At 42.8% G+C, this 21055-nt stretch overlaps 1 protein-coding gene across 1 annotated transcript; it reads left to right on the plus strand.

The window, feature by feature from the left end:
* Positions 1-18656: 18656 nt before the first annotated feature.
* Positions 18657-20693, plus strand: KCTD12 (potassium channel tetramerization domain containing 12). The gene has a single exon (XM_063103156.1). The coding sequence runs from the start codon at positions 18767-18769 to the stop codon at positions 19745-19747; it is 981 nt and encodes a 326-aa protein (XP_062959226.1). The 5' UTR covers positions 18657-18766; the 3' UTR covers positions 19748-20693.
* The last annotated feature ends 362 nt before the right edge of the window (positions 20694-21055 follow it).

Genomic DNA, 21055 nt, shown 5'->3' on the forward strand with positions numbered 1-21055 from the left:
AGGAAGTCTGTGGTTTGTGGTTAAGCCTTGCAAAATCTTGCTGACACAGTGTATTCACATCCTGCTGAGACAGACCAAAAACAGGAGAGTAAAAGTGCCTCCATCTTTAACAGGTGTTTTCCTTCATTTTCCTCCAGTGGTGGTGGAAGATGCAGTGAAATCATTTAAGTCATGGTCATGGAGAACTTTTAATGGCTTCTTAAAGAATTTTCACTTCATCCTACAAGAAAAGAGACTTTAATCAGCAGAGCAATATGGTCAGATTAACTTTTAAAAAGACCATTCAGGTAGTAATGTAGACATGGCTTCATGGAATGGAGTGGGGGACATGAGTGGATAGGCTGTGTGATATTGGCAGAGATTTCATTCGCAGAGTTGTCAATTAAAAAAACAAAAACAAAACCCAACCCAACAACTGTTAAAACAACCTAAGTCTGAGACCATGAGAAAGTGAAATTAAACAGTAACAGGTCAGTGGTTTTCAATCGGGGATTAGAAATTCTGCCTACCAGGGGACATTTGGCAATGTCCGTGGACTATTTTGGTTGTCACACTTGGAAGTGTAATACTAGCATCTAATGGGTAGAGGTCCGCAGCAATGCTGCTAAACATCCTGCAATACATAGGACGGCACCCACAGCAAAGAATTATGAGGCTTAAAATTTCAATCATGCCAAGGTTGAGAAAATCTGATGCAGATGAAAAGAAGAAACAAATGTGAGAGCACTAAGGAAGCAGAATCTAAATTTGGTGACTGATAGGATGTAATGGGTAGAGGAGAGAGTAGTTCAGGGTGACTCTCAGCTTTCTGATGTGGGTGACTGGAGTTAGGAAATATAAGAGGAGGAACAGTTTTGGGGGAAAGGAGAATAAGTTTAGTTCATTTGTTTAAAAAATTTTTTATTGAAACATATTAATTTTACATATTTATGGGGTACAGGGTTATATTTCAATACATGTATACAACGTATATTGACCTATTCAGCATAATTAGCTTATTCATCATTGTAAAACTTAACCATTTCTTTGTGATGTGCACAATTGATCTCTTCTCTGCTAGTCATTTGGATACACGCAGTAAAACATTATTGATTATAGATTTCTATTTTTTCTTGCATCATGTTGAATTTCCTCGTGATTGCCATTTGGGATTCCTCTTCAGGCATTTAATTGGTTTCCTGTTATTTGGGGTCTGGTATTGGAGAATTATTGTCTTCTTTGGAGTAGTCATGTTTCCCTATCTTTTCATGCTTCTTGTATCTCTTCATTGATGTCTGGCCATCTGGTGGTGAAATCGTTTCTCTTAATTTTTGGCATAGTTTTTTGGGGGAGAGACTCTTACCTGTAGAAATGCTCTATATTGATAGTTGAATTGGGTGTCTTGGGTTTGATTCTGGTTGAGCCCAGTAGTAGGCGCCAGCTCACTCCCTGAACCTTCTCTGTGTCAAGTGGGACTCTGAGCTCAGGAGGAAGGTGGGCGTGGATCTAGGTGGCCTGTGCATCTCTGCATGTTCTCCACTGGTGCAGGCAGGCAGACTTGCTGTGTCAGGTAGGCCTCTGAGCTCCTGGAGAAGGTGGGAGTGGATCCATGCAACCAGTGCAGGAGACTGCTGTACTTCCTTCTCTCTGTCCACTGGGGTGGGGGTGGGGTGCATTGTGTCAGGCAGGCTCTGAACTTCCGGGGTGGAGGGAGGAAGGTGCGGATCCTGGTGGCCTGCATGCTCTCCCTACACTCTCCACTGGGGTGGGCAAGCCCGCTGGGTCAGTGGGACTCCAAACTCCCCTGGCTCCTATCCCAAAACAATGATGTCCAGCAGACAAAGGGGGGTGTGGGGGACAATGTATACTTCCCCTGTGGAAAAATACAGTCCTGTGGGCTCTTAGAAGCTCCTCATGCTGGGTTCAGTGTCCATGAGAGCCACGTGGTTACTTTGCAGCCGGATCTGCAGGCATCTGTGGTGGGAATGCTGGCTGCCGACCCCAGCCTACCTTGTCCCAGCAGTGCAGGGTCTCTCTTGGGCAGGTGCTTCCCCTGTCTTTCTATGCTGCTGTCCCAAGTTTCCAGATCTTAGGGATTTTCATCACTGTTTTGCTGGACTCCGTCGTTTTCTCTTAGATACTCAACAGGTAACTATCTACTTGTTGCTGTGGACATTTTTTGCATTAAAGGTGAGGGTTGGTTACCTCTAGTCAGCTATCTTGCCAGAAAAAAATAAACTAGGCTTATTAAAGTATAAATGCTTGTGGGATATGAAAATGAAGATGTCCAGGCAGTAAGTGCCTATATGGATCAGGAATTTAGAAGAGGTCTTTGATGGAGGTAGAGATTTGGAAGCTATCAGCACATAGATGGCCATAAATCTGGGTGTGCAATAAAGGTAACTTGCATTGTTTTTGTTTATGGCAGAGATACTCATCACATGTATATGAGTGCATTTCTGCCACTTATAAAAGAAATACCTGAAGCTGGATAATTTGTAAAGAAACAACATTTATTGCTTACAGTTTCAGAGTCTAGGAAGTCCAAAGTCAGTGGACGTATCTGGTGAGTGCCTTGTTGGTGTGTGGTGACAGCAACACAAGGTGTCACATGGTGGATGGCTGAGCAGAGAGAACGAGCTTTTCACACGCTCCCCTTTTACAGCCAACATTCCCACGACCACTATTAAACTGTCAATGGATTAATCCATTCACTAGAGCATGGTCCTCATGATCTAATCACCTCCTCAGGGCCCCACCTTTCAATTACCCTAATAGTACTTCTGCCCCTTTAACACTGTCACAGTGAGGATTAAGTTTGTACTGCATGGAACTTTGGGGGACACAATTTTTACAACCTTGAGGAAATGACTTCTGACAACAACCTGAGGAATCTTGGAAGTGATTTCCTTCCTAGTCTCCAGGTGAGAATGTAGCTCAGGCAACCACTTGATTTCAGCCTTGTGAGACCATCTAGCCAAGCCATCCCCAGACACCTGACCCATGGAAACTGTGAGATAATAAATGTGTGTTTAACGCTGTTACGTTTGTGCTAATTGGTTATGTAGCATAGAAACTAATATATTGATGTTCATGTTGTTGCTGTAACGGCCCAGGAATGCCTACCTCCAGGCTTCTTTTATGTGAGCAAGAATTAAATTTCTTGCATTTTTATGCCATTGGATTTAAGGTTTTTATTTATAATCAGTGGAACCTAAACTTAACTGATTCATGGAGTAATGAAGAAGAATTTATGGAAGATGAATCATTTGTGGTTAATCTTGAAAAGTGAATACAGTATCAATTTTTTTTGTGTGTGTGTGACTGGCCGGTATGGGGATCTGAACCCTTGACCTTGGTGTTATGACACCGTGCTCTAACCAACTGAGCTAAACAGCCAGCCCTGCAATCTCAGAAAGTAGAAACTGTGCTTGCTAGAGATAGAAAATAATTTTCATGGGGCAGAATGAATAAGAGAAAGTACTGAGTATTTGAAGAAGTGAGGAATAATTTAGTTTCACTAGATAAAGTGAGATAAGGCTGGGATGGTAGATTAGAGCCAAATCACAAATCCAAAAAAAAAGTTTGGAGATTATTTTTTAAGTGATGGAGAGCAATAGAGATTTTCTGACTAGGGTGATCAGAGCTATGCCTTATATTGAAAGTGTAGAATGAGGCAGTCCTTTTCAGGATGCAGAAACATATCTCAAAGTAGATTTTATCTCAAAGAGATTTATGGGAAGAACACTGGGAAGAGCAACAGGAACCCCAGCACGCCAGGGACCTAGGTGACAAGAACAAGAGACTCATGCCTCGAGGGCTCTTCCCCCCCTCCTCTGTCCTACTTGATTTCCTGCTCTGCTGCATTAAGTCTCTTTTTGCTGGAGCATCACCTCCCACAGCTGCCCACCAAAGGGGCCGGGGAGAGAGGGGTTGGGGAAGAAGGGACTTCCCTGCTAGTTCTGGTAAAGATACCGTTGCTGGAAGCTGCACTGTGATTGAGCACCCTTGGAATAATCCCGAGGGCCAAGGGGTGAGATATAGTGATTGGCCTGGCCTGGGTGTGTATGGGGGGATGTCTGCTATTAGAAAAAGGAGCCTAGGGAGTAAAAACAAAACAATTATAGGTGCAATTTGTAGTTCACAATTCTGTCTTTTCATATCAGGGCCTCAAGGACAGATGACACACTCATATGATTACACCCCTTCTAAGAAAATAAAATTTTAGTTGAATTTACATTTAATTTTGGAGTTGAAGTATGCACAAAAGGTTTTATTTCTGCTTACCACCATCAACATCAACCAAACTATAAGCTATATAATTAAACCTAGTTTCCACTATAAACATTATTTAATGCTCAATTATTAACTTTTTCATGCCCCAAATGTGTAAAATACTGTGCTATGCTTATGGCATCTATCACTGGAAGAAAAGAGAATTTTACAGTAGCTGTTAACAAGTACTTCCAAGTTCATGAAATAACCTCAGTGAAATACTGACTTCTTACTTATGAAGCCAACACTCTTGCCCAAAGATAATAGTAGACTTAGAAACATAATTGTTAGATAAAATATCAGGTCACCTAAGAAACACATCACTTTAACCTGCACATTTTACCAAACATACTTTAGGTACCTGTGCAATGCTTGAAAGGTTCAGGATCTTTTTCTGAATTCCTGGACATACTGATCATCTATATATTTTTATTTGAAAATATTCAAGCACATAAAGTTGACCCCAAATCTGTAATGTGTTTATCTGTAACATGATAAACACCCATCTCAGGAATCGAAGATACCAGCATTTAAAATGCCTGAAGTGTGCTTTTAGATTTGTGGCTGATACTCCTCCTGGAAGACTTGCAGACGGCTCCCTGCTGGGTGCAGCCGATGCTTTTCACCACTAGGTGCTACTCTTCTTCCATCGCGTGTGAATCTGCAGTCTCCCAGCAAAGCCATGCAAAACCAGCCTCGTTCCTTACCTCCCGGCTACTACTCATGCACCGGATACGACTATATCTCTTGAATTTATTCATTATTGTATCATACGGTGTTTTGAAAGTGGTTGGCTAAGCATCCGCCATGTAGAATGTGAAATTTTTATCTGCCTTCCCTTTCTGATGATAGGAACAAGAATCTGCTTCTTAGCTTTGGAAGTAGGACCAGACAGAAATAGAAATGACATGATGATCGAACCCAGCAATTCTACCTTTTTTCACACAAGCAAGAGTACAAGTCACCAACACAGGTTACTTTTGAAGGTCAAAAGAAAATTTAAGTGAAAGGAATATTGATTAATCCAGGAGAAGCTGAAAAGGCTTTGCTCTCACGGTGGTCTCTAAGCTGCAGGGTTCAGACATGTATTGCTAATAAAGGAGGCTAAAGTGGTAATGAGCTAGAGAGACGGTGAAGGCTAGAGCTGGGAAACGATCACCCCATTATTCCCTCTTGGTTAGAAACCCCATTATACGCTCTATTGGTTCCCTGGACTCTTCCTTTGAGGAGAAAAGAATATTGAAGAGTAATCTGATGTCTTTAAGTGTTATTTTGAGAAAGCCCCATTCGTCCCCTCATTTCCCTGCTTGCACAGCTTGGATTTATTGCATCATTTTTCTCACTCCCTTGTCTACCCCTTCAGCCTCCTCCCTGGGTGAATCTAACTCTTAGCTTCACCTGAGTAGCTGAAAATAGCGGGAGGAAAAAAACATGTGCCTTTGATGGTCCTGTAGAGGGTGCATTGTTATTGCCTTACCCTGCTGATAGGACAAAAAGAGAGTTCACTCCCTGCTTCTCTTGATGGAACATCTGAAGGTTTGATTGGAACATTCAAATACCTAACACACATTGTGTATATATAGACTTTCTTCAGTGCTCTGATGAAGCATTCAGGGATAATCATTCGGTCAGTTGAAACTGCTCTCTAACTAGAGGGAAATGTTATTCTTAAATAAAAAAAAAATAGTCAGGGCTTACTTGAAATTTATAACATCAAATAAATGATCATGCCAATATTTTAAAAGATATTCAGTTGGAGCAGTTTGAATATGTATTCATTATTTTGTCTATGGTATTATGGCAAACTCTGTGTAGAAAGGAAAAATTTAATAGAACCCAGGTTATTTTCTTAATCAGACAAGTTCATTTATTCATTCAACCAATATTTGTTGAGTGCATTATGAATGTGATAAACATAGGCTTCTTTATTTACTGTCAAATTTGTTTAATGTCTGTGCCCTCTGCTGAGGATAGGAACTCTGTCTGCCATAAACATAGCTGTATCCCAGCACCCAACACAAAGCCTTACACGTGATAGTCATTCAACAAATGGAGACAGTTACTTCTACTGACCAAAAATGCTGAATACCTCGAGCAGTTTAGGTGGGTCAGTATAACAGGCTAGAAAGGTCAGAAAGATGACAGAGATTGTTTCAGGAAAAGGGATCAGATCACCCAAATATGTATGAAGTTCTTAACCATGAACAACAATCCCGCTGTCCTTGGGGAGTATTTAAGGGCACCTGGTCTTATATTAAATTGGATATGGTAAAATTAAACTTCCAGACTGTGACAATGTCACACATTGAGACAGTTCCTGAGATAAACAAAAGCTTTTTCTATCTGTAGTATCTCTATATCTATATGGATAAGATATTTGTAAAGACTATGAATGCAGCGTGATAGACTCCTTTGGTGCATGGCCCAAGTGCAGATAATCAAAGGGATGTTGAAAATCTGATGGTTTTAATTTTTTTTAAAAAATGAATAGACTTTATATCTTAGAGAAGTTTTAGGTTTACAGAAAAACTGTAGATAAAGTACAGAGAGTTCCCATATACTCTTCTATCTTCCCCACCATTTCCTCTATTATTAGCATCTTGCATTAGTGTGGAATATTTGTTGCAGCTGATGAACCAATATGGATACATTATTATTAACTAAAGTCCATATTTTACATTAGGATTTATTCTGCTTTGTACAGTTCATTTGTTCTGCTTTGTACATTTGCCAAATGCATAATGATTGCTTCAATTTTTATCCAGCGTAAGGGTTAAATAACACAGTATAAATTTTAGTAATATGAACAGGTGAGAAACCAATATAATTAAAAAATCAATTTGTGCAATAAAATAATTTAAATTATGTGGATTGATGCTGTATTACTTAATAGGTTTTTACTTGCACTGTAACATACTTATGAAAGTAGATTTATTAATAAATATTCACTTGTTATACTTGTGTGGTTGGATTTATTGAGCTAAATGAATAAAACTGATTATAAAACTTGGAAGTGTTTGATAATGAGAGTATTGCTTTTACATTTAGTCAAAGATTTAATGAGAAGAAAAAGTTATGCCATTTTTTCAAATCTGCTAATCCCTAGGTATTCAAGCATCTAAGACATGATTGATTTACTGTTTGGCACAGATCCTGGGACATAGAAAGTATAGACCTAGTAGATATTGATTACAATTCTAAGTTCCCTAACATTTGAGCTGTTAAATCAAGTTTTGACCCCTGAAAACAAGAGAAAAAAATATGAAAAAATGCCTTTTGTTGTTGAAGAAAATTGCTTGACATTAGAAAGGAAGTAGAGATCATCTAGCGCAGCTTCTAAACCAAAATCAAGAGTCGCATTTATGTTGTGTTGCCTGTCTTAGACGGGTCTACAGCTTAGAGCTACAGCAGTGATGGCAACTCTGCTCTTGTGGAAGTGGACCTTCCTGTAAATGGGTAGCTCCAGTTGTTCATAAAGTTGTCTTTAAGCTAAACATGAACTTTCTCTTGTAAGGTTTCTCTTAACTTTTAAGTTCTATTTGTACCTCAAAAAGTTCATGGAAAGATTTGTACTATCTTTCAATTCTATTTTTCCATGAACTTTTTGAAGTATCCTCATATGTCCAAGTTTTGCCCTTTGGTATTGGAAAGAATATAGCTATACCGTGGTTGGAATGTTTCTGTCTTACCCAAAATTCACATGTTGAAACTTATCCCCCAATGTGATGGTCTTGAGAGGTGGGGCCTTTGGGAAGTGATTAGGTCCTTATGAATGGGATTAGTGCCCTTTAAAAAGAAGCCTGAGGGAGCTTGTTTGTCTCATCCACCATGTGAGGAAACAGAGACAAAGCTGCATCTGTGAGCCAGGAAGTGGGCTCTCACCAGACACTGAATCTGCTGGTGACTTGATCTTGGACTTCTCAGTCTTGAGAACTGTTAGACACAAATTTCTGTTGTTTATGAGCCACCCAGTTTATGGTATTTTGTTATAGCAGCACAAACAGACTAAAACAAGCTGACATACTGCCTCTAATAGTTATCCCTTCTAGACTATTCTAGTAAATTCTAGGCTAAAATAATGAGAATAAAAAACCCTTGCAGTTATAATGTTCTTAAGATTCTTTAAAACCTTCCTTACACTTCTTTAAACACACCCTTGCCTATTAAAGTAACTCAAGATTGTGATGCCTAGACTCAAACACACATAAATGTTAGATGTAGTTTTACTATCAGTTATTGTGCTTCTATGATCGCATGCTCAGCTTTGATCTGTAAAATGAGAGGTTTGATTTGAATATTATCTAAGGTCCTTCCCAACTTTTAAAAGCTATTGAATTTGGTGTGTGTGTGTGTGTGTGCGTGCGCGCACGCCCACATGCATGTGTGTGTTATAGCCATGCCACTGTATGGGCTTCTTGAACTTGCAGTGATGCAGCATCCCAGATCATTTTTTCTGTGAATTGCTGCTAATCTGCATCATAAACAACTGCATGATTTTACATTTACCCTTACTACATACATCCTCTCGTTTGTTTCTCTTTGTTGCTGAAGACTATGTGGATGATTTTGAATGTTAATTCCATCTTTCTTAGATTAGTTAGCCCATCAAGATCTGTGTCATCTATACATTTTATTAGCATAATTTCTACATGTTCGTTTAATTTGTTGACAAAATAAAAGTCCAACAGAAAAGTGCTCATACAGAATCTTGCTCCTGGTCCTTTCTCTTCACTTTGACAGCATTCCATTCATCAACAATCTTTGAATATACCTGTTTTTATCAAAGATGTGTCCATTTAATTGATATTATTGTCCAGCCTACATTTCTTTATCTTGTCCAAAAGGACAGCATGAATGAGGTGTCAAATACCTTGCAAAAATATAAGTGACTGTGTCTACAGTATTGCCACGGTGCATGAGATCAGCAATGCTGAGGAAAAGGGTTTTGTTTGACCTGGTTTGCTTGAGGTGAGCTATCTACATTGTCTGTTCTGCTTCTCTGAAAACCCTGACTCACACGGGAAGGTAACTTTCCTCCCTACCATTTTCACATGTGAAGGTCTCTTTGACATTGTGGAAGTTCTCCTGCGCTATCAACCTGTGGAGCCATCCATGACTTCCAACAAGATCAGGCACATACAGATGCTCCATAAACATTCAAAAGGATGAGGAGTAAAGAGGAGCTAAACGTCTCTTGCACTGTCGCTATTTCTTCCAGTAATATCTGCTGCAATCACGTAAAAGTTCCGCTTCCTTTGCACTGTGTACGTGTGTTCTTCCTCTCGTGGAGCCACTGCAGCCTGAAAGGTATGGGGAAACAATACAGTTGTTGTTTAGGATGATGCTCTTGCCCTTTTTTAGACTTGGTTCTTCCTCATTTCCTGGTCTATGCCCCTGGCTTGGGCACAGAAAGGAAGTCTTTGGATTCTAGGGCATATAAATATTCTAGTCTTTGGATTCTAGAACACCTCTGCCCACCCCTACCCAGACTTTACCTCCTAGGTGTTGCCAATGACTAAACTTTAAGTTAAAGAGATAAAACTTAGCAAATTGTCACTCAAGTTGCAAAGTCTAATTTGAGAAATAAGCCCTGAAACTGAGAGTTCCAATTTGCTGGTTTTGACTATGTCTTCCAACCAGAGAGCAAATTTGTGTTAGAAATGCCTGACTACTGGGAAGGAATGGGGAACTGCAGAGGAAATGCCATTTACCCTGTCCATTTCAGATCCTATGAAGGAGACGTCATCCAAGAGAGAGTAATAAAACTAGCAGGACAAGGTAAGCAAACTCAACAAGAAACTCTGGATTATACAAGTTTAATGGTGACAGGAGAATGGGAGGGTGGGGACAGAAACTTACATTCACAATGTGTCCATTATGCACCAGACACTGTGGAATAAAATGCTTTATATCATCTCATTCAATCTCACAGGAATCTGACGAGGTAGGTGTTTTTGTAATACTTATATGACTTTGCCCAATATCCTACATTTTAAATAAATCCAGGAGAAGAATACACTGTAGGTTCATCAAACTACAAAATATATGATTTTTCCATTTATATTTTACTTTAGGAAAAGAAACATATTTTCTAAAAGCAAATCATATTAAGTAATATAAGGTTTAGAATGTTTTGAGGCCATTTCCTTACTGTGACATATTATGCATATTTCTGTAGTACTGTAAAGCAAATTGGAGAAAGGTTTTTTCACCCCCTTAATTATATCAAACAAATGATCATACAATTACATAAGAAGTCAACCATTACAGTCTAGTCAGTGGCTTGGCTTCTTGTCCAAACCACACAGTGAAATATGCAGACTTTCTGGAACCACATATTAAAAATCTCTGCAGTTGAATCAGCCCTTCTTCTTTCTGAGTAACCTAAACTCAATACTATTCAGCATATTAGAGAACTCCAGGGATGAGATCGTTAAAACCCAATGTTAAAAGGTGAATAACTGATAATCATCGCCTTAGTTTCACACTCATGATAACTGGCTTTGTTCTAATTTATTTTCAGGTATGTGGCTCTGTCCTGCGGTGAGGTGCCCTGTTTTAGAGTCCTATAAAAAGAGATCAACCAAAAATTGGCATAAGTATAAAGTAATAGGACAATGTTCTTGTGCAAACTGGCTTTGACGAAAATTCCTAAACAGATGTGTCAAAAAAGACGAATGATTCCAACATCTCTCAAATAAATGTGTAGTCTCCAAGGTGACTATTTTGAATGACAACCCGCAGTTGGGGCATTGAGTCGATTTGATATGGTTGCTAAAGACTGTGAAGAATAGTAAACATAGAGTCAGTAAGTATCCATTAAATTAATTAGCTAAGAGGCAACATTTGTATTCTGGTACTACCTGAGAGGTACTATAAGTCACCTAACCTTTCGGAGTTTCTTTCTTCATTTGTAACACAGGTTGGATAACACCTGCCATGGGTTGGATGTCTCACCAAAGCTCATTCACGCTTAATCCCCACTGACAGTGTTAAGAAGGTGGAAAATCCTATTATGGTAATTGAAAGGGGGGAGGGGACTTTAGGAGGTGTTTGGATTGTGAGGACCATACCTAGTGAATGGATTGATCCATTCACTGAGTAATAAGTGGGTGGTTTAATGGGGGTCATGGATGTGGTTCTGATGGCTTTAAAAGGTTAGTTCTTTCTTGGCTCTGCCATCCACCATGTGAGGCCCTGCATGTCTGTGTCTAGTCACTATCAACAAGGCCCTCACCAGATGTGTTTCCTGGACTTTGGACTTCCCAGCCTGTGAAACTGTAAGCAATAAATACTGTTTCTTTACAAACTACCCAGTTTCAGGTATTTCTGTTATAATGGACAAAACCAGACTAATACAAAAAATTGGTACCAGAGAAGTGGGGTGTTGCTTATAACAAATACTTGAAAATGTGGAAGCAGCTTTAGAACTGGGTGTTAGGCAGAGTGTGGAAGAATTTGGAGGAACAGGATAGAAGTATAGAAGCCTGTGAAAGCTTTGCAGACAAGAAAACCAGGGAAAGTTTGGAACGTTTTAGAGACTGGTTAAATGGTGGTGACCAGAAGGCTGATAGAAATGTGGACAGTAAAGGACATATAGAGGAGATCTCAGATGTAAATGAGATGGAGCTTATTAGAAACTGGGGTAAAGATCACTCTTGCTATGAATGTGCAAGGAACTTGGTTGCATTCTGTTCCTGCCCCTGCTGGGTTTTGGACTTGTTTGGGACCTGTTATGCTTTTCTTTTGGCCTATTTCTCCCTTTTGAATGGGAATATGTACTCTATGTTTGTCCCACCATTGTATCTTAGAAATATAGAGACTTGTTTGGATCTCACAGATGAGACTTTGGACTTTTGAGTTGAAACAAGTTGAGAGTTTGGGGATGAAATGAATGTATCTGTGTGTGAAAATGACATGAATTTTGAGAGGCCAGAGACGGAATGCTGTGGATTAGATATCCCCTCAAAGCTCATTGAGACTTAATTCCCACTGACAGTGTTAAGAGGGTAGGAGATACTATTATGGTAATTGAAATGTGGGGCCTTGAAGAGGTGATTAGATTGTGAAGACTGTGCCCTGGTGAATGGATTAATCCATTGATGGTTTAATGGTGGTCATGGGCATGGTTGTGAGGGCTTTAAAAGTAGAACCAGAGGGGAGGTTAGTCTCTCTCTGCTCTGCCATTCTCACCATGTGACACCCTGCATTGCTATAGTCACCTCACCAGATGTGCTCCCTGGACATTGGACTTTCCAGCCTCCAAAACTGTAATAAATACATTGTTTCTTTTTAAATTACTCAGTTCAGATATTACTGTTATAAGCAAAAGAAACGGACTAATACAATACCTCTCAAAATCGTTGTGACAATTAAGTGAACCTGATAATATAAAAGCACTCAAAACAGCAAAGAACTAGAATGTGATAACTCATGTGTAGTTAACCTCCAAGTCTAATACCACAATTTGAAACCAAGGCCTTCTCATTCTTATGAAACATCAGTGCTGTTAACAATTAACCTTGGTAAGAAATTCCAGAATCACCTGTTTGTGTGAAGTCCAGCTATTTTTGTGCTAAGTGTGATATGTAAAGCCACAAATACAATATATTTGTTCAATTTTATAAGTCCCAGTAGACCAGTGGATACTGCTTGCTTTAGAATACTGGAACCAAGATCTCAGCAATTTCCATGGCCTCACTTTATCCTTGTCTAGAGTTAATAAGATCAGAATAAAACCAAATAAACATGTTAAGAACCTAGTGCTTTGCAAACCATAATGGTATTTTAGAGAGCCAGAAATAAAGTCATGTTTATTGTGTGTCCAGGACTGAGTTGGGCAAAGAGTAGGATAGTAGTGTGTCAGCTCTATTCATGGACTCAAATATATTCTCAGAGATTCTCACTAGAGGCAGGATTGTGCCATCGATATATGGCAGAAGGAAGAAATGAGAGACAAGGACTTAACTCTTTCCTAATCCTGGTTCTTTTACAGTGGCTACTTTGAGTTTCTGGTTACCAGTACTATAGAGCATAAGCACATAGACTTTAGAGTACTATTTCTGCCCCCAGCAGAGATAAATAGCTGTGTTATTTTGGTCAAGTTACTTACATTTTTTGCCTTGGTTTTTTTCTTTTTATCAGTAAAGTAGGGAAAACAATAGAACTTACTTCTTTTTTTTTTTTTTTTTGGAGTAAGGGGTTGATGGTTTAATGGGTTGTCATGGGTGTGGTTCTGATGATTTTATGAGATAAGCAAGTGAAATTAGTCTCTCTGGCTAAAGCAATTCTCACCATGTGATATGCTAGTCACCAAAGGATCCTGTAGAGTTCCTCACCAGATGCGCCCTCTGGACTGTGGACTTCCCAGCCTCCAAAAAGTTTCTGAGGCTGGGAAATCCAAAGTCCACCTGGTGGTGGCGACAGTGACTCAGGGGTCTCACATTGCAAGATGGTGGAAGTAGAGAGAGCAGAGAGATAACTTACTTCTTAATATGAGGCTACTTCAAAAAGTTTGTGGAAAAATAGAAATGAAAGATAAATCTTCCTATGAACTTTCTGAAGTATCCTCATGTGTAAAGCTGTGATAGAAGTGAGAGGCTATCAAATGCAGGGTTTAAAAGCACAGATTTAAAGCTAGACAGACTGGGTTCAAATCCCAGCTCCGGTGCTTATTTGCTGCATGATCTTGGGAAAATGAGTTAACTTCTTTGTGCTTTAGCTTCTCATCTAAAAATTGGGTAATAACAGTACCAACATTAGGGTTATTGTGGGAATTAAATGAGTTAATGCGTGTAGAGTTCTATAAATAGGGCTTGTACATAGTAAGTGCTATATGTGAGGGTACTTTAAAAAGTTCGTGGAAAAATAGAATTAAAAGATAGTAGGAATATTTCCATGAACTTTTTGAGGTACCCTCGTATATGCTTGCTATTATATTATTACTTATTTCCTGGAAAAGCTTCAAACAATGTTTGTAAGGATATGGAAATAAAGATTTAAAAATTTCCAACATGGTTAACTGTTGTTTTTCTGTTTGGTCCTATTAAGTATAAAAATCATTCAATAGGGATGATCACACAATGTTGAGATTTTCTTTATTTTCTAGACCTAGTATTTTGGCAATGTCCCTCATATAATATTTTCTCTCTTTTTTTAAGATTCGATATTGTCATATCTTTAGTCAAAGCTTTATCAAGATCATTTGCCTCCTGATTTACTTAAACTTAATGTTATCTTTGTGTCCGATTCTTTTCTTTCTCTGAATGCAAAAAGTCAATGATTTTTAAAGCCAGAAAAGATTCACACAAATTGGGAGGATGATAAATGAACTAAACATTTGTTTAGGGCAATTTCTGACTCTGTCCCTCCTCCCCTCTACAGCACTCATTTTAGTGTTTCTGCCATGCTTTTATTCATTCAGTATTTATTGAGCAGACTTGTCAGGCACCATGACAGATGGTGGAAAATAATGATTCTGACACTTGAATGGTGTTTTACAGCTTACAGATCATTTTCACATATATTAAATTCATTCAAACCTCAGAGGCACTCAGTTCATTTTACCCCAGTTCTTCCTCCCTTTTAACTTTATATTTCTCTTAATGTTCCTCATCCTTTTTCTCAAATTTTTGATACACAGAATATTTACTAAGTACTTTGGTGGGGGATGGAAAGGGAAGTTGGCTGGAAGAAAAGATAGTAGGTGGGGAGGAAGATACAATTGGGATGAGAACTTAGGTCCAAAGACATTTCCAATATCATACATTTTAGGATCAAAGGACAGAGTGCTTGGAATGCACACTGTCTCTTATTTAGGAAAGTATAAGGAGCCATTTGAAAAGGAACAATGACCATCAGTGTATCCATCACCAGAAACTAGATTGAGACTAAACACAGGGATAAGGTTTTCCGAATCCTCCTATACCCACTTCCATTTAAGCATATTTAACATACTGGAGATGCTAAAGAGTTATGACTCCCTTCCTCCCATACTCAGGCTCTCAAATCCCAGCATCAAAGTTCCCCAGTTGTATTTCTCTTGAATTTTGTGACACCAACCAATAGGCAAGAAATAGAGCACACAAAATTAATTATAAAATTATTCCTTCAGTCTCAAATCACCTGTCACATTCATTATTATGTCTTTCATGCACAACCTGGTTTCTATAAGGAAATACCAATGGCTTTTCTGCAGTAGACTAGCTTGCGGTGGATGAATATTTTATTTCAAGAGGTAGGGAATGACAATACTTTGGGTATAAGCGCGGAGTATCTTTCACATTTGAGTTTATATTGATCACTTCCATGGTAGTTTGGAGATTCACAGGATACAAGCAGATGATAAAATACATAAACTTCTACTGCGAGATGTACTAAACTCATTTGAAACCCTTTAACTTGCTTGGCCCTCTGCCTGGAATGTTCTCCCTCCAGAACTTCACATGGCTGTCTTTTTCTTATCATTCAGCTCAAATGTCACTTCCATGGAGAGGCCTTCCCCAGGCATTCTATATAAAGTAGTATCCCCACCATCAGTTCCTCTATCTCATTTCACAATTTTATTTTCTTTGTGACATTTAACACTACCTGAAATGGGCTTATTTATCCATATATGTATTATCTGTCTCCCTCACAACACTGTAAGCTCAGTTCCTCTATCTCATTTCACAATTTTATTTTCTTTGTGACATTTAACACTACCTGAAATGGGCTTATTTATCCATATATGTATTATCTGTCTCCCTCACAACACTGTAAGCTCAGTTCCTCTATCTCATTTCACAATTTTATTTTCTTTGTGACATTTAACACTACCTGAAATGGGCTTATTTATCCATATATGTATTATCTGTCTCTCTCACAACACTGTAAGCTCCAAGAGGGCAGTGATCATTTTTTTAACATGCTTCCTGGAACATAGTAGTAGGCACTGAATAAATATTGGTGGAATAAATGAGTGAGATAGTTATCCGATGCCTGTAGTGTGCTGGCTCTGTTCTAGGTACTGAGGATGTAGCTTGAATCAAGTAGACAAAAATCTCTGAACTCTTGGACTTTACATTCCAACATGGGTTGACAGTCAACGAATATGGCAGGGAAGGGAAGCTGCTGGAGCGGGGCTGTGCTGCATTAAATAGGGTGATTGAGGAAAGGTCTTGCTGTGGAGACCTGCAGAAGGTGAGAAGGGAGGCACCTGAACAAGGTGAGGAAGATACGGGGGTGTGGGGGGAGGGAGGAGCAGAGGGTTGGAAAGGAGTCTTTCAGGCAAAGAAAGAAATGCAAAGGCCCTGAGGAAACAGGACGGGCCTATATGGCTAAAGCCAGTGAACTGCTGGGAGAGGGGCAGGAGGTGGGGCAGAGAGGTGCTAGTGGGACAGCTCCAAACATGTAGAGTCTTGCAGGCCACTGCAAAGACTTTGGTTTTTGCTCTTGTGTAAGATGGAAAGCCACTGGGGGACTCCGGGCAGGGTGACTTATCTGACTTAGGTTATAACAGTGGTAAAGGTGGTAACAGTTATGAGACCAATGCCGTAATCCAGGCAAGAGGTGATGGTGGCTCGTATCAGGGTGTTGACAGGCAGATGGTGAAACATATATAACAGTGAGGAAGTATTTCAAAGGTAGAGCTGACAGGATTTGCTGATTCAATGAACAAAGTAATGAAAGAAAAAACATGTTCAGAATTGATACAGAGAAGGCTTTTCTTGGATTTATAGAAAAGAGACTGATTCTGTCAGACCTGTGACACTGATAAAACGGTTAGTAGCACAACTACCTAGAAATCCAGCATTGGAACCTGGAACCTTTGTGTCATCTATTATTTATCCAAAAGAACAAAACAAAAAAGAATGGTGAAATATATTCAGTACCAAAATCTGTACTTGTAATTAAGCGAGCTGGTTTGGGGCTTGATCTTATTTCAGCACACTGACACGAGCGCGATAATTGTGCCGCAGACATAAACATTTCAAAATGAAAATGACACATCTCCGTGAGGAGACTGTAAAGCTCACTGGGTAGTTACACAAAAGGGTAAACATTGTTATTGAGAACAAAGATCTCGCCTGATTTATCCTGATTGACGGTCTGTACTCCAAACTGATCTGAAAACTGCTCAGACCTCTGACCCTTTGCCTATTCGGCTCCTCTGAAAGCGCCCTGGAGATTTTTCACCTTTGCATTCTTCACTACCTGGCACCCAGCAAACAGCAAGTGCACAGCAAATATTCAACGACCCGCTGATTTCTTACCACCCTCCTCTACCCACTCCTGTCTTCTTCCTGCAGCGCTCAGGAGTTTTTCTTTCTATTTCTTACCTTCCTTCCTTCCTCTCTCACCCTTTCTTGGCTTTCTCTCTCTCTCTACCCCCCTCCCCAAATCAGTGATCAGATAAACCACTCATAAATAAAAAAATATAAAACCTGAGAATGTGCTGGGAGTTATGCACGCCGTGTGTAGCGAGCAAGCGGGAGAGGCCCCACCCAGCCGAGAAGCCAGAGGTGGCACTGCGGGGAGGTGGCCGCGTCAGCCACCCTCGTGCAAGAGCGCCCCGAAGACACACGTTTAGCGCACCCAATTTCCCCCGTTGCCATATCAGCTCATTTCCTCATTTTGAGGTCTCCCAACCAATTGCACCCAGATAATAAGCTATCGGATTGCGTCCTACTACGGCAGAATACTGAGACCTGCTTTTCGATTCCAGGGTTTTTTCGAGGCTACACCGCAACATGAATAAAATCTGGTTACCCCTGGCTGGGGCGGCCCCAGGTCTCTCCAGGATTTTTTTGTTTCTCTCGAGAACTTTCGGCGACACGACGACCGACGAAGGCAGCACCACAGCTGCACCGTGTGAAGTGGCCGGTTTCGGAGTCGGCCACGCATTTCCACTCCCGAGGCGTGAGGAGCCCGAAAGTTGACATCCTCTTTCCAGAGTCCCCAAGTGTGGGGTGGGGTTAGTAAGACAGGGGGCACAGTGACTGCCCCTCTAAAGAAGAGCGTCAGCCCCAGGCTCTGAACACTTCGGAAGAGGAAGAAAGTTGGGCGGGAGCGGGAAGGGGTGGGACCGCGGAGCGGGGTGGGGCTGGGGGTGCCGGGCGGGAGTCCGGTCGCCCCCCGCGCGCGCAGGCCGGGGTGGAGCCAGCGGCTGGGCGCGGCGTCAGCGTTTCAGAGGCAAATCGATTCCCCGCCCGGGAGCGAGGCTCCGCCGCTCCGCAGCCGCCCACGCCTCCTGCGCGCCGCGGCGCAGGCGACTCTACTTAAGCGGTGCGCGGGCCGCGACCCGGCACTCGCCTGGAGCGCGCGGTGAGGCGGGCGGAGCGCAGCGGGGCTCGCGGGGGCGCACGGCGGCGCGCTCGTACTGGCTCCGTGTGGCTCGCGGTGGTGGCGGCGGCGGCGGCCGGGGCTCGGGGCTGAGCGAGCGTCCCGGCGCCGGGGCTCCGGGAAAGGCGGCTGCGGCTCCTGAGCGTCGCCCTGCTCCCTGCCACTGCCGCAGCCCGGCCACCTCTTTGCCATGGCTCTGGCGGACAGTACACGTGGACTACCCAACGGGGGTGGCGGCGGGGGCGGCAGCGGCTCGTCGTCGTCCTCCGCGGAGCCGCCGCTGTTCCCCGATATCGTGGAGCTGAACGTGGGGGGCCAGGTGTATGTGACCCGGCGCTGCACGGTGGTGTCGGTGCCTGACTCGCTGCTCTGGCGCATGTTCACGCAGCAGCAGCCGCAGGAGCTGGCCCGGGACAGCAAAGGCCGCTTCTTTCTGGACCGGGACGGCTTCCTGTTCCGCTACATCCTGGATTACCTGCGGGACTTGCAGCTGGTGCTGCCCGACTACTTCCCCGAGCGCAGCCGGCTGCAGCGCGAGGCCGAGTACTTCGAGCTGCCTGAGCTCGTGCGTCGCCTCGGGGCGCCCCAGCAGCCCGGCCCGGGGCCGCCGCCGCCCCCGCGGCGCGGGGTGCACAAGGAGGGCTCGCTGGGCGACGAGCTGCTGCCGCTCGGCTACGCGGAGCCCGAGCAGCAGGAGGGCGCCTCGGCCGGGGCGCCGTCGCCCACGCTGGAGCTGGCCAGCCGCAGCCCGTCCGGGGGCGCGGCGGGCCCGCTGCTCACGCCGTCCCAGTCGTTGGACGGCAGCCGGCGCTCGGGCTACATCACCATTGGCTACCGCGGCTCCTACACCATCGGGCGGGACGCGCAGGCGGACGCCAAGTTCCGGCGGGTGGCGCGCATCACGGTGTGCGGCAAGACATCGCTGGCTAAAGAGGTGTTCGGGGACACCCTGAACGAGAGCCGGGACCCCGACCGGCCCCCGGAACGCTACACCTCGCGCTATTACCTCAAGTTCAACTTCCTGGAGCAGGCCTTCGACAAGCTGTCTGAGTCGGGCTTCCACATGGTGGCGTGCAGCTCCACGGGCACCTGCGCCTTTGCCAGCGGCACCGACCAGAGCGAGGACAAGATCTGGACCAGCTACACCGAGTACGTCTTCTGCAGGGAGTGAGCTCCCCAGACCCCCTCGTGACTCCAGCGCCCAGTCCCCCTCCGTCCTGTCCGGGAGATGGTTATAGATCCCCCCACGTCCCCTGCCCTCTGTCCCCGGGACCCCCCCGACCCCCCCCCCAGTAGCCCACCCTACTTCAGAACCTGCAGCCGCAGATCCTCTCGGCTTCTCCGTCTTCTTTGGACCCGACTAACCGAGAGCGCCCAGATGTACCCCCACCCCTCACTACCTGGATTCCCTGCCTCAAACCGCCCCTCCCCAGATCGCACTTCAGGCTGGATCTAGGGGGGCAGTGTGGCCACAGAGTCACCAAGTACTTGGGAATGATTGAATTGTTCAGAACCTGATTGGACCGTGTCCAGTGTGTAGAAGATTCCTTGAAATCTTCTCGAGCCCTTATGACTCATTCGCGGTTTAAGAGATCAGGACTGATAACACTGTCTGGGGATAGTGTTTTGAAAGGTCATTACACAATCTTTTTGACCCTCTTTAAAGGCAGAGTTTTAGAAGGCTGAATGGAAGCCTCTGATCCTGGAATTAGGACCGCATGGAGGCAGTTCAGTGACTGAGTAAAGTTTTGAGAAGTTACAGGTAGAAGCAGAATCTAGTGCTGGCACAGTGAAGGATCGTATCTTTTCCATACAGATAAAAGATCTTCGCCTGTGACTTATACTTGTAGAAAGTGATCCTCCTGCCTGCGGAGGCGCCCTTTCTCCTCGGCTCATCGCCAGAAGCTTCTGGTTCAGCTGGTTGACATGGTAGCTGTTACTGGCAAGAGAGAGAAAGGGCACCGCCTCCCGGAGGGCGACGCTGCCCTGGTCTCCAAGCGCTGCGGGAAGTCACTTGGCAGTGACTGTAACGGAGCTGGGCAGGGATGCACGCCGCGGGTGTTAGGAAAGCCCGTATTCTTGTGGTGAATGGCAGTAGGACCTTCCTTAGCTTAAGACTTGGGGGGTGGGCTGGGGAGGGAGGAAAGAGGGTAGAAGGGTGGGAAGGGAGGAGCAGACATACTCATTTATTATACGAAAGTTGGAAGTTCGTGCCATCCGTTTGACTACATGCACCTTTAAAAATATAAAATAGTAAATGCAAACATGCAAGGCATTTTATAAAGATTAAACAACAGACCTACTCTTACCTGGCAGTTTATTGAACTAACTGTTTTGAGTCCTAAACTTAGAGGTTGTTAACACTTATATAATCTGACCAAAGAGTTACCCAGTAGGGTTTTAGTTTTTGAACTTTCATTTTCTTGTTGATTATAAATCCTGATTTTAAAATCTATTTACTTGAGCAAAATAAGTTTGA

The sequence above is a fragment of the Cynocephalus volans genome, chromosome 7 (genome assembly GCF_027409185.1).
Source record: "Cynocephalus volans isolate mCynVol1 chromosome 7, mCynVol1.pri, whole genome shotgun sequence".
NCBI lineage: Eukaryota > Metazoa > Chordata > Mammalia > Dermoptera > Cynocephalidae > Cynocephalus > Cynocephalus volans.